Here is an 11626-nt window from a genome sequence, read left to right on the forward strand (position 1 = left end):
TGCCCTGAAAGCTCCCAAACGCGGACGCCAAGCAGCCTTCCTCATGGGTACGATCCTATACACAGCGGATTATCCTTCCTCTCTAGCGGCCGCCTTTTCATCACTTTTCGTTTGATGGTTTCTTCTTGGTTCTGGGCTTGTCTTTTGGCATGTCTTTTTTGGCTTGCTTTGAGATGCTGTCGCTCACGGGCTCACTAAAGGTGTGTGCTCATTGCCAAGGGAAGTGCGGAGGGGACGTACCAGGATGAGACGTTCCAGGAAGCGGGGGCGGGGGGGGGGGGGGGGGGATGCAGCTTGTACAACCAGGTGATGCTCTGGGCACAGTGTAGTCTGGGTCTGAGCTTCCCCTGAAGACACTCCAGACTTCCCCACGACCTTGGCTTAAACATAAGCCCGCTTTCGTCCTCGCCTCTACCCCTCAATGAGGATCAGCGCCGCAGTGCGGTATACAGAAAGAAGCCGACGAGCGCCAGAAGGGGGAGATGTTTCCCCTAATGGGCTTCATACTGCCTGCAGTACGACTTCTCGTGGCGGGAAGCTAATAAAAGAAAGATAAACGGTACGAGCACTCTAAAGGCTGGAGGCTGCTTACACGGGGTCCTCAAGCCGACGCCGTGGGCATTTCTTTGTATACAATGCCGTTTCAACTTAGGCTGGCGGGACATATTTTAGGAAAGGCGCCCGCTACCCCTTGTCTTCCCTTGGCACCGTCTTTACTTTTCGAGTTAAACGCGGCTTCTGTGGATTGATGGCAGGGCTTTCGCGCGGCTTTGCAGGAGCGAATATGTGTATGTCGAACGGAACAGAGGCGGGGCTTGCTGGTTTGCAACTGCGGCTTCGAATTCCCTAACTAGGGACTTGGGGAAAACGAGCCCTTTCAAAGATGCGACTATACATAAAAAAAATAGACAGTGCCTGTGCCCGTTCGAGTGAACACCGACTCCCAAACATCCATGCTGCAGTCGCGATCGGCCTTTAGCCCAGTTGAGATTCGCCGACCGGACAACCGCTCTGCCTCATTATATCTCTGCACCTGTCCTCTTGACCGCGACGAATGAGCTAACTACCCAGAAACAAGTAAGTGTTCCTTTCATACAGAAAATATCCAGACGAAGTGCAATTCAATATAATTTGGAAGGATCCATCTAAATTTAAAAGTTATAGTTGCCGAACTGCAACATGCTTTCAAAAATATTCAACAATTATTCGCTTTCGTTCTCTCGAGTTGCATCCAGAACACGTGAAAACAAGAGTTTGGGTTGGCAATGCCGCATGTGCTGCGCTCTGGACATTCCAAATATACGGCGAACAACCGACAAACTTGCCTGGCAGCGTTCGTTTCGCTCGCTGCGTCAACAGGGTTTTGACGCCGCGAGCAGCGTCGAAGCCGCCGGGCAATTTTGTCGCTTGTTGCAACGTACTCGCTCCATTGAAGCAACCGGCGACAATGAAAAGTATGTTTTAAAACAACGTTCTGCATTTTGGCACTGAATATAAAGTTCTAACTACAACGCGAAGCTTAATCTCAAAGAACAGCCGAGTTTTAGATTAAAACGTTTTTCGCGTGGTCATTAGCTGCATGAGCTTCCTCCGTATAGTTGGCAAAGTTTGGCTCTCCATACATGCTCTGTGGGTGTAACGAGAATATATAAATATTCAAGCAAAAGTAGCCCAAAAGTTGTAGGCCCGCCGGGGATATCTGAGCCATCAAGTTACACTGTCTGCAAATGTCACAGCCGCTGTAGCACCAAACATTCATACCCAGTAGTTAAACTTCTTTTTCTCTTTCTAGCGCGCTGCCACGCGAATGGAGTAATCCCGTTTCCTATGAACTAAAAAATTCCTTCCGTTATGGTGTTCAGAAAGGATAGTGCTACCACAATTTTCTAGATACTATTCAGAGTTCATCCCCGACAGGTAAACCGATACAAAAGCTTTCAAGATCTATATTATGTTATCAGAGTTTAGTAAAAACGATAACTCCACAAAAAATAAAAACACCCCCCCCCCCCCCCCGCTGTTTTACACCGAGGAACCGCCCCCCCTAAAATGGAGGTCTGGATCCGCCCCTGGTGTTCCGCTATGATAGTGGTGCGGAAACCAAATGGAAGCTATCGAATTTGCGTGGATTTCACATCATTGAACAAGTAAGTAAGTTGAGAGAGAACTTCATCATCGCCCTACCACGGATCACTTTCTTGCACAGCTGGGGAATGCGAGATTCTTCTCCAAGCTTGACGCCAATTCCGGCTTCTGGCAGTTTCAACTAGCACCAGAGCCACAGATTCTGACAACCTTCATCACTCCTTTCGGGAAGTACAAGTTCAAAATGCTTCCATTTGGTATCACGTTCGCACCAGAGTTTTACCAGAAGAAGATCAGCCAGCTATTGAGCGGCATTGAGGGCCATGTATGCAACACGAACGACATCCTCGCCTACGGCTCTTCCAAGGAAGAACACAACAAAAGACTGAGAGAAGTCCTTGCAAGGCTACAACAAGTGGGAATCACACTGAACGACTCTAAGTGCGTTTTTGAGGCAACCCGAGTGAAGTTCCTAGGCCACATCATAGACCAAACTGGGGTCCACCCTGATGAAGGCAAGCTCATGGCAGTCAGGGCACTGAAAACACAAAACATCTACATTGCTATCAAGAGCAATGTAGATCAAACGTGTAATCACTTTTGTCAATGCGGAACTGTTATTTCTTTGAATGGGGGGCTTCTAATGAAAGGCTCAAGGATTCTTGTACCCCAATCCTCGAGAGAATACATCTTCAGTGAAATACACCAACTGACATCAAGGCATTACTAAATGCCGCACACGCGCACGCAGGACTTGTCTGGTGGCCTGGCATATCGACTGAAATCGAAAACTTTGTCCGAGAATGTCACTAGTGCATCCAAAAAACGAGCAGCAGACAAGAGCCGTTAATAACAAAACCTTTCCATGAAAAATCGTGGCAACCAGTTGGTAGGGACCTGTTTTACTTAGCAAGAAAATGGTTTTTGTTTGTCACCGATTATTATTCTAGATTCCCAGAAGTTGCGCCACTCACGAGCCTGTCCAACAACATCCGTAATCGGCCACCTCAAATCTATCTTCGCCAGACATGGCACACCAGAAACTGTGCTCAGTGACAAAGGCCCACAGTTCCAAAACATCGAGTCGTCAGAATTTTTTAAGTTTTCACAAGACTGGGGCTTCCACCACAAAACTTCCAGCCCGAAGTTTCCGCAAAGTAGCGGTTTTGCAGAGTCTGCTGCCGAAATAATCAAGCGCAGTATGAATAAGACCGATGACGCCTATCGCGCACTTCAGTCGTACCGAGCCACACCTCTGGAAAACGGCTACAGCCCCGCAGAGCTCCTGATTCGAAGACGCAAAAGGACTTCACTACCCACGGACGGATCTCGCCGAAATACAGACTCCGTATCCCGATCTCCTTAATAATCGGGAGAAACAGGGCAGGAACAAAGAGAAAATAAACTTTGACAAAAGGCATGAACTACACGCACCTAAGCCACTGCATATTGGACAACGCATGTTGGCCTCAGACCAAAGACAAAGTAGTGACGTCACCGAGCCTTCAGGAGGGCCCGTTCATATATAGTTGAGACCGACCAGGGAGTTGTGAGGAGAAATCGAGGACACTTGATTTCAATTCCCATTCCCACGTCACATTAACAATACGCACGTGACGGATCACCCCTCGCTACCATTAACATGGCTTCCTTGCTTACGACATCTACGGCTTCCTTGTCTACAACATCTACGGCTTCCTTGCCTACAACAACTACAGGCCTTCCAACCACGCGGAGTGGGCTTGCTGTGAAACCTGCCGACCGGCTAGGTTACTAGATATTTGAAGGGGAAGATGTTCTAGCAGCTCCAAGAGAGAAGCACCGCCTGTAGCTATATAAGTAGAAGACGAGGAATAAAAGCGAGACTGGCTCGTACTCAACCTGGCTGGTCCTGTTTTGTAGTCGGCTTGCTGTACCTCTAGACACCAAGCACAACAAACCCAACAAAGACCAGACCAAGACCCGATCAAGTCACCGCAACCGAGGCCCGCCACCGGAATTAGGACTTTTACCCGAGAACTCGAAGACCAAGACGACGATGATGTCCCAGCATACCCGGCCGTTCTTCCGTCGTCTACCTGCCGTCGCTCCTCGGACACCGGCTCCCTTCCACGGCAAAAGCCACGAAGACATCGACGACTGGGTTCAACAGTACGAACGAGTGGCTTGCCATAACAGGTGGACACCGGAACAGTGTCTTCGGAATGTTTACTTCGCCTTGGAAGCAACCAAGCGGTACTGGTTCGAGAACGACGAAGCATTGATCACCCCCTGGAAGGCTCTCAAGGCTAAGTTACGAAGAACATTCACCAACACCGCAGAGAACGCGCCGAAGCCTTGCTCAAGCGAAGGTTCAGGACGCTAACGAGAGCGTCGTTAGCTTTGTCGAAAATGTTCTTCGACTGGGCAACCGCGCGGATCCTGACGCCCCCGTAGAAAAGAAGCTGAAGGTCCTAATGCGGGGTGTGAAATAAAACATCTTCGAGAGCCTCGTGTAGAGCCCGCCTACTACCATCGAAGGTTTCATCATTGAGGCCACCAACATCGAACCTGCCCTTCAAGCACGGGCCTCACACTACCAGAGACCTCCCGGCTTCGCTTCCCTCTCGCCGTCCAGCTGCAACATCCAGGACATCTGCGAAATCATCCGGGAGCAAATATGGGAGATCCTGCCTGCTGCCCCCCAGCCTGCTTCGCTGTCGATAGCCGAAGTCGTCCGCGACGAAGTTCAACGGGCATTCAAATTTAAGGCTTCTACTAGCGTAGCAGCACCCGATGAGCCTTCCCCGACCTACGCGGCAGTAGCTCGAAGACTGGCGCCAGCTGCCTGGCAGTGCTTCACGCAGCCGCGACGTCGCCCAGAGCCGAAGGCTTTCCGAAGCCGGGAAGGGCAGCCCCAGCTCGTTCGTACTGAACAAACGGAGCCTAAGAAGACGGATGTGTGGCGCGCGGCCGATCGACGCACGCTTTGCTAACACAGCGGTGAAGCGGACCACATCTACCGTCGATGATCCTACCGCCAGCTGGGCCTACGGCGGTTAATTTGGGCCCCACGACTCTCGATCACGTCTTGGAGAGCGGGCTCGGAATATCGAGAACTACCTTCGGCGCTCACCTGCTGAGTCGTCTCTCCGCTAAGCATTCCGTTCACCGTTTTCCTTACGCTCGCCATGGCCCTTCCGCCGGTCTCGCCGAGACAGCCTGTCACCCATCGCTTTCCGTCGGGAAATCTAGGCGCAGCAATGCCCGGAGGTGGTGTTGCCGAAGACGAACGATGCCAAGATCCTCCAAGATCGTCGACGTTCTCCCACTCTAGCGCCGCAATGCCCCAATGCGATGTTTGCGCAACAGTGCCGAATAACCTAAACGTTATGATAGGCGGCCACGACGCGACGGCACTCGTCGACACCGGAGCAGACTACTGCGTTATGAGTGGGAGGCTCTCCCAACACCTTCAGACAGTGACAACACCGTGAGACGGTCCGAAGATACGGACCGCCGGTAAACACCTGCACACACCAGTCGGGATTTGCACTCCCGTCTTCCATCTCATACTCAATTTACATAGACGATCTTCAAATCTCGTGTTCCTCTCGTAACAGTTTCACCTGTGAACGCCAGCTTCAGTTAGCCCTAAATAAAGTTGCTAGTCTGGCCGACGGAAATGATTTTAGGTTTTCCCCAGAGGAAACGGTTTGTGTGCCGTTTTCCTTGCCCTGTAAGCTACCTTTGATTGCAGACCTCGAACTGAAAGCCACCCGGTTGCCTGTTAAAGGGATTGTCCGGTCGAAACCGGAAGTACTTAAGTTTTCGCACCCGATACGTCGAGGGAGCCTTCAATTCGACAAACAACATCTTTATTTTTTATATATGACATCCCGTTATTAACTAAACCTTTCATGAGCATATGTACGAAACTGCACCCCGAATTTCGCCAGTGTGTATGACTGACATCCGTAGCTGCTGCGTGACGTCACAAAACGCAAAGGTTTGTCGGATGGTCGGGATAACAAGCGTTGGTCGATGGATGTCTTGTGTTTTGTTTCAAATTATATAGTCTCCTAGGCCAGTGGTTCTCAGATGGGGGTCCTTGAAGCTGTGCCTCATCAGTCAAGTCCAACAATAAAAGTTCTTTTTTTTTAGGTCGAAAAGAAATGTTTTAGTTTTCGGGCGAGTTTTTTCGTGTGAACGTCAATAAGAGAGGTCTACTTCACGCTAGCCCTTAGTTATAATCATTTAATAAATGATTATTATATTTAACCTAGACCTTTTCTCTCCTCTCACTACGAACGGGGTCCTCCATCATCTCCGCCGATCCACAAGGGGTCCGCGAAACATCGATGGTTTAGATTCACTCTCCTAGGCTGTACCCTACTGAAATAAAGTTCTTTTCTTGCAGTTCCCAAGTGTGTGCAAAAAAAAGTCACGCCTTTTAGCAGGATATTACTCGAAAACTGCCATAAGCTTCGAGTCAACGTATGCCGTTTCGTGCAAGCACAACTGCGACGGCCACCGAACGAATCAGGAGAGCTTGCAAAGCAAAGGATGCAGATTTCGCCTCTGAAGCGGCAACTAGGTAGACGAAGAGTATCTGGGTACACATATTGGCGGTTCCTCTGGATCGGTGATGAGGCTGCGGGTCTTTCCCTCAGAGGCGATGACCGCGGGTCGAAGGCAACCGGCGAATCGTTCAACTGCATGTCGTCACTTGACTTGGACGAGCTCGGTGAATCGTAGCCACGCTCTATTTGCACATGCGGGTCAAACAGAATTTGACGGCACGCGTGCTAAATAGAACTTCTGGTATTGTTTCCAGGTGGTCTAGCGGTTGGTTTCGGTTTCGCTGCATAAACAAAATGATTGATCCGATCTGGGCGAGGACTGTATGGACGTAGTTTAATATCGTTGGCACGGCAACACACCTCAGCTTACGAGCCTTCTGTCCGCTGAACTCGGCTCGTGGCTCTGTTCTGTGAGATGATTGCTGCATAAGCGGGATCTTGATCTTGACGGGAACCCAGTCCCTACGCACGGCGACGATCCATTTTGCTCGTCACTGCACGCCTCGCGGAAAAGTGTGGAACGTCATGTCTTGGCTCGCATGTGCTGCCCAGTGGTTGTGGCACCCAACCGCGCAACAAAAATCTCACCCAACCACGAAACAAGTCGAGCACATCAACAAAAACGAAGCAGGATGAGGCATTCACTTGCAGGTAAACGACAAAACTAACGAGACAGAAATACTCGCTTTGTGTTGTGTGACGTCAGAGCTCCAATGTTGCCACGGAAAGCACCGTTTACGCTAGAGTGCGATTGGAGCAGTATAAATTAAATTACTCATGCAGAGGGGCTTACGAAATTCAGATATTGCGCGTACGATGCGTCTCGATCCAATAACAATGATATTCAATTGTTTTCTCAAATACGAAACTTGACCGGACAATCCCTTTAAAGATGAGCACAAATTTGTGGGTTTGATCCTTGACAAAAGGTTTACTTTTTTTTTCACTTGAAGTGTTTTAGAAAAAATACCTTAAAAATATGAAGCCGTTAAAGGTCGTGGCTAAGAAGACTTGGTGATCAGATAAAAGATGTTTCCTGCGCCTACACAATTCTCTTGTGCGATTCCGTCTTGACTAGGTTGCTATGGTGTATGGAACAGCACGGCAATCGGCTTTGAAAATGTTACATCCAGTGCACCATCTTGGATTACGACTCGCCACTGGTTGTTTCCGTACATTCCCCATTCTGAGTTTATATGACGAGTCCAACAAATTTTCGTTGGATAAAAGACCCCAATATCCAAGTATGGCATATGGCTACAAAATCTTAGATAACCCTCGCCATCCAACATAAGATTCCATAAAACGTCCAAGGTTATCTCGCGCTTTGTATCAGCCTGCCGGTGAGAAATGTCAGCCTGAAACACAGCGTTTCGCACTCGCGTTTTGCACGGAAACGCAATAGGAACGATTTAGCGCCATCATCAGAAAACGGCAGCGCAAAATATTTATGGCTGTTTTCGTCACAAATCAAACACCGTCTTGGAAGTGGATTTTTTTTTAATATTCTTTGAGCATTCTTAATATAAAATAGAAGTCAAACGGCACACTTGGCGGATTTTTTTTTTTTTTTTTAGTTTCTGGTTTTTGAAGTGGCCGTGCGAAAACTGAAGTTTCTCGCACCGGGTCCGGATTGCAGGCTTCACCGATAGCTATATTCTAATGTCTCGAAAGAAAACACTAAAACTAATTGTGACACTTTTAAAGTAGAATTTATGAAGCTTAATAGCTAATAACTTATATTTTAGTCTGTTTAAAAAATCGATGTCGAACGGTTTTCCTTTGAATATTTTCAGAAAAGTAGGGCAACTTTCTATGTGTTATTTATTTAAGATATTTTAATCATCTTTAAGTCATTAAACAGATCAAATCTAGTTCTTGTAATGAGTACAAAGTCCACATTATATGTAGAAAATACAATTTGTTATATACATTTGAATGACGGAACGTTTCAAACATCTAGCATGGTCGAATTTGATTTTCTTGGAAAACGCATTTTAATTGCTTCGTTTTTATTAGTTGCAAGCTATAATAGTTTTTCATTAGAAAATATAAATATATCTAGTATTTCGTTCATAGGAGAGCAATTAAAGCATGAACCTTGTCAGATGGGCGTTTAAAGCGGCAAGCTTTGTTGCGGAGCAAAATACGTTTTACTCCGCTTAAGACACAAATGCACATATTTTTAAAGTTATATGTTAAAGTATTGCGGCGGCTCTCGTAAAGCTTCAATGTGTTCGCCGCTAGGGGCGGGACGGAGGTCTGCCAACGATGACCTCATGCGTGTACCTCGTCTTCTTGGGAGTCTTGGCTTTGGTCGATACCCCGTTGTGCCGGCGCATGCGCACAACCGTCCGACCAAACAAACTTTCACGTCGTATGATATAGACCTCGGAACGTTCGTTGCTGGTTCGAAAAATGCGACTTTCAGTTACAGCGCGCTGCAGAGGCTCGTCTCAGACGGAATACGGGTCAGGCGCAAGAACGAATTAATAGAGAAAGCGGGAAAATCACAAGAATCGTGGTAGAAGGCAGCGCGGGAACGACAATGACGCCACGTTGACAACGAATTGCGTAAGCAGTAAGTTGGACTTTTTGACAAATTTCAACTCTCTCAAATTCAAACCTCATAAGACGGACGGCATTAAACAGTTATACGACAACTGTATCAGAAAGCTGGAACCAAAACACGCGGCCGGTGTGGTCGATACAGCGTAATTTCCCACCTGTGTGTATGGGGTAGAGGCCAGTCATGAGAGCTCCTCTTGAAGGCGTGCAGAGGTGCTGCACATAGTAGTTGTTCAGGATAACTCCCGATGATGCCAAAACATCCAAGTTTGGGGTTGGTATCTGGGGATTTCCGCGAAAGCTTGCGTCCGCCCATCCCTGCGTGATTATTATTTTCAGATTATTAAGGCTATTGACATTTCAACATATTGCGTATCTGGGTAAATCATGTCTCAGGCGCTCAACCATTGTTTGCTCTCGTAATACGCACAGGCGCTGTGAGTTGATTTCGAAAAGTTTGTCCTTGGTAGTTCCCCATACGAAAATGGTCTGTGGACGTCTATGAAAAATCCTATGGTGAGCTATCACCTTCTATGGTCCTCTGTGGTCAGCCATAAGAAACCATAAAACTCGCAATAGCCACCTACAGAAAAATCTGTCTTCGAAGCTATAGAATCTAGACCATACCGATTTCTATAGCTGGCTGTAGAACAACTTATGGCTACGCGGCTATAGACTCGCGACAGTTCGATATTCTTAAGCGAAGTATAAAAATATGTATATCCTTAATACTATAAATCCGCGACTATTGAACGTGCTTTAGCCGGCTATAGAGTAATGTATGTCAGTAAATTTATAGACTCGCGACCATTGAATTTTCTTTAGCGAACCCTATAGCGTTTTACGTCACCAAAGCTATGAACCTCCGACCTTTGAATGTGCTTTAGCCGACAATAGAGTAGTGTATGTCCGTAAATCTATAGAATTGCACCATTTAATTTTCTTTAGCTGACTATACCCTCCGACATTTCAATGTGCTTTAGCCGGCTGTACAGGTATGTATGCCTCTCAAGCTATAGACTCGCGACCGTTAAATTTTTTTAGCGGGCTCAATGGTGTTCTATATTTCTTAAACTATAGGCCCGCGACCTTTTTTTCTTTTGTTCTTTTTTTACTGTGGATGTAGGAAAGTAGAAGACAGTCAGTCATTCATGCGCTCTATCGGGGCGAGAAGTTTCTTTAGCCAGGTTAACGGGGCGTGCGTCGCCGCGGCTATACACCGCGATCACAAAAGCGTCCTTAGCTGCCTATAGGACTATTGCAGTTTTTACGGCCGCTTTCACTGCGCATTGCCTTGTTTCGGCGATGACGTCATCTCAGTCTTCCGTTTTTTATCTCTAATTATCTGTCTTTTCCAGTGTATTTGGTAAGTATATGTATTTCGTAGCGCGCTTTCTACTTTGTCCGTGTTCCTGTCATGTTTTTATTTCTTTCTGGCTGTTGTAATAAATATATTTAATGTTTTTTGTGTATATTTCGTCGTTCTTTACGCGGCGTCAACGAACATAAAGCCACTGCTTACGCCACTACGGAGGTGAGCTCTACTCTTGTCACGATGGTCTATCGCGCTATAAAGTCGTCTATTGGACTCGAATAAAGTCTCGAAGAGGGCTGTTTCGAATGCCGGTGCACATGTCATCAGTGTAGGTAGAGCAACGACGTAGCAATCGCGACGGGAGAGCCAACTGCGCCTCAATCTGGCCGGCCGCGCTCGCTCTGGGAAATGTAAGCTTGAGACTCTAAAGCAGCGTTAGCTTACTGAAGATGCACGACGCTATTTTGTCGTCGCGAATCCTTTGCCCTTCGAATGGTTGCGAAGCCGTTCCAGCACCCGGTGTACCCTACGCAGCGTCCTCCAACAACCGTTCGCACAGCACCGGAACCTTCCGTCTGCGAGCGCTGGCGGTCGGTCGTCGCGGGAATCATGTTCGCGGGGATCATCTTCGCGGGGATCATGTTCACGGGGATCATGTTTGCGGGAGTTCATCTTTGCGGGATTTCATGTTCGCGGTGTTTCATGTTCGCGGGGTCCATAAAATGCTCCCATTCAAGTCGCGACGATAAATCGTCGGCGGTCGCAGATGGCCAAGAGGCTCCAGACAGGTTGCCATGCTGCGCGGGCGGTCTCTGACAGGCGCTGCAGCCTAGGCAACGCAGAGCACGGGAACATTTTCGCCGGCATTCACAGGGCAAAGATTCTCAACGGCAAGCGGCGTCCTGCATCATCAGCAAGCTAGCGCTGCTCGAGAGTCCCATGCTCACATTCTATCAGAGCGAACGCGGACAGCCAGATCGAGCCGCAGCTGTCTCTCGCTTCGCGGTTGCTCCGTCGTTGCTCTGACTGAACTCACGGATGAAAAACGTATAACGGCAAAAATTTCTTACACCATGCAATCAAAAATGCCACAACG

General features: G+C 48.0%; 1 protein-coding gene across 1 annotated transcript in view; it reads right to left on the bottom strand.

Annotated features, from left to right (window-relative positions):
- LOC120845349 (arylsulfatase B-like) overlaps positions 1–9693 on the bottom strand; it is a 75079-nt gene extending 65386 nt beyond the window's left edge. The window contains exons 1-2 of the mRNA XM_042292854.1: positions 9646–9693; positions 9374–9533 (exon numbers count right to left, since the gene is read on the bottom strand). Coding sequence (XP_042148788.1) covers positions 9374–9533; positions 9646–9693 — 208 coding nt within the window. The remainder of the gene's footprint in view (positions 1–9373; positions 9534–9645) is intronic.
- Between the last annotated feature and the right edge of the window lie 1933 nt (positions 9694–11626).

This window comes from Ixodes scapularis, unplaced genomic scaffold (genome assembly GCF_016920785.2).
Source record: "Ixodes scapularis isolate PalLabHiFi unplaced genomic scaffold, ASM1692078v2 PGA_scaffold3__209_contigs__length_174095766, whole genome shotgun sequence".
NCBI classification, from domain to species: Eukaryota; Metazoa; Arthropoda; class Arachnida; order Ixodida; family Ixodidae; genus Ixodes; species Ixodes scapularis.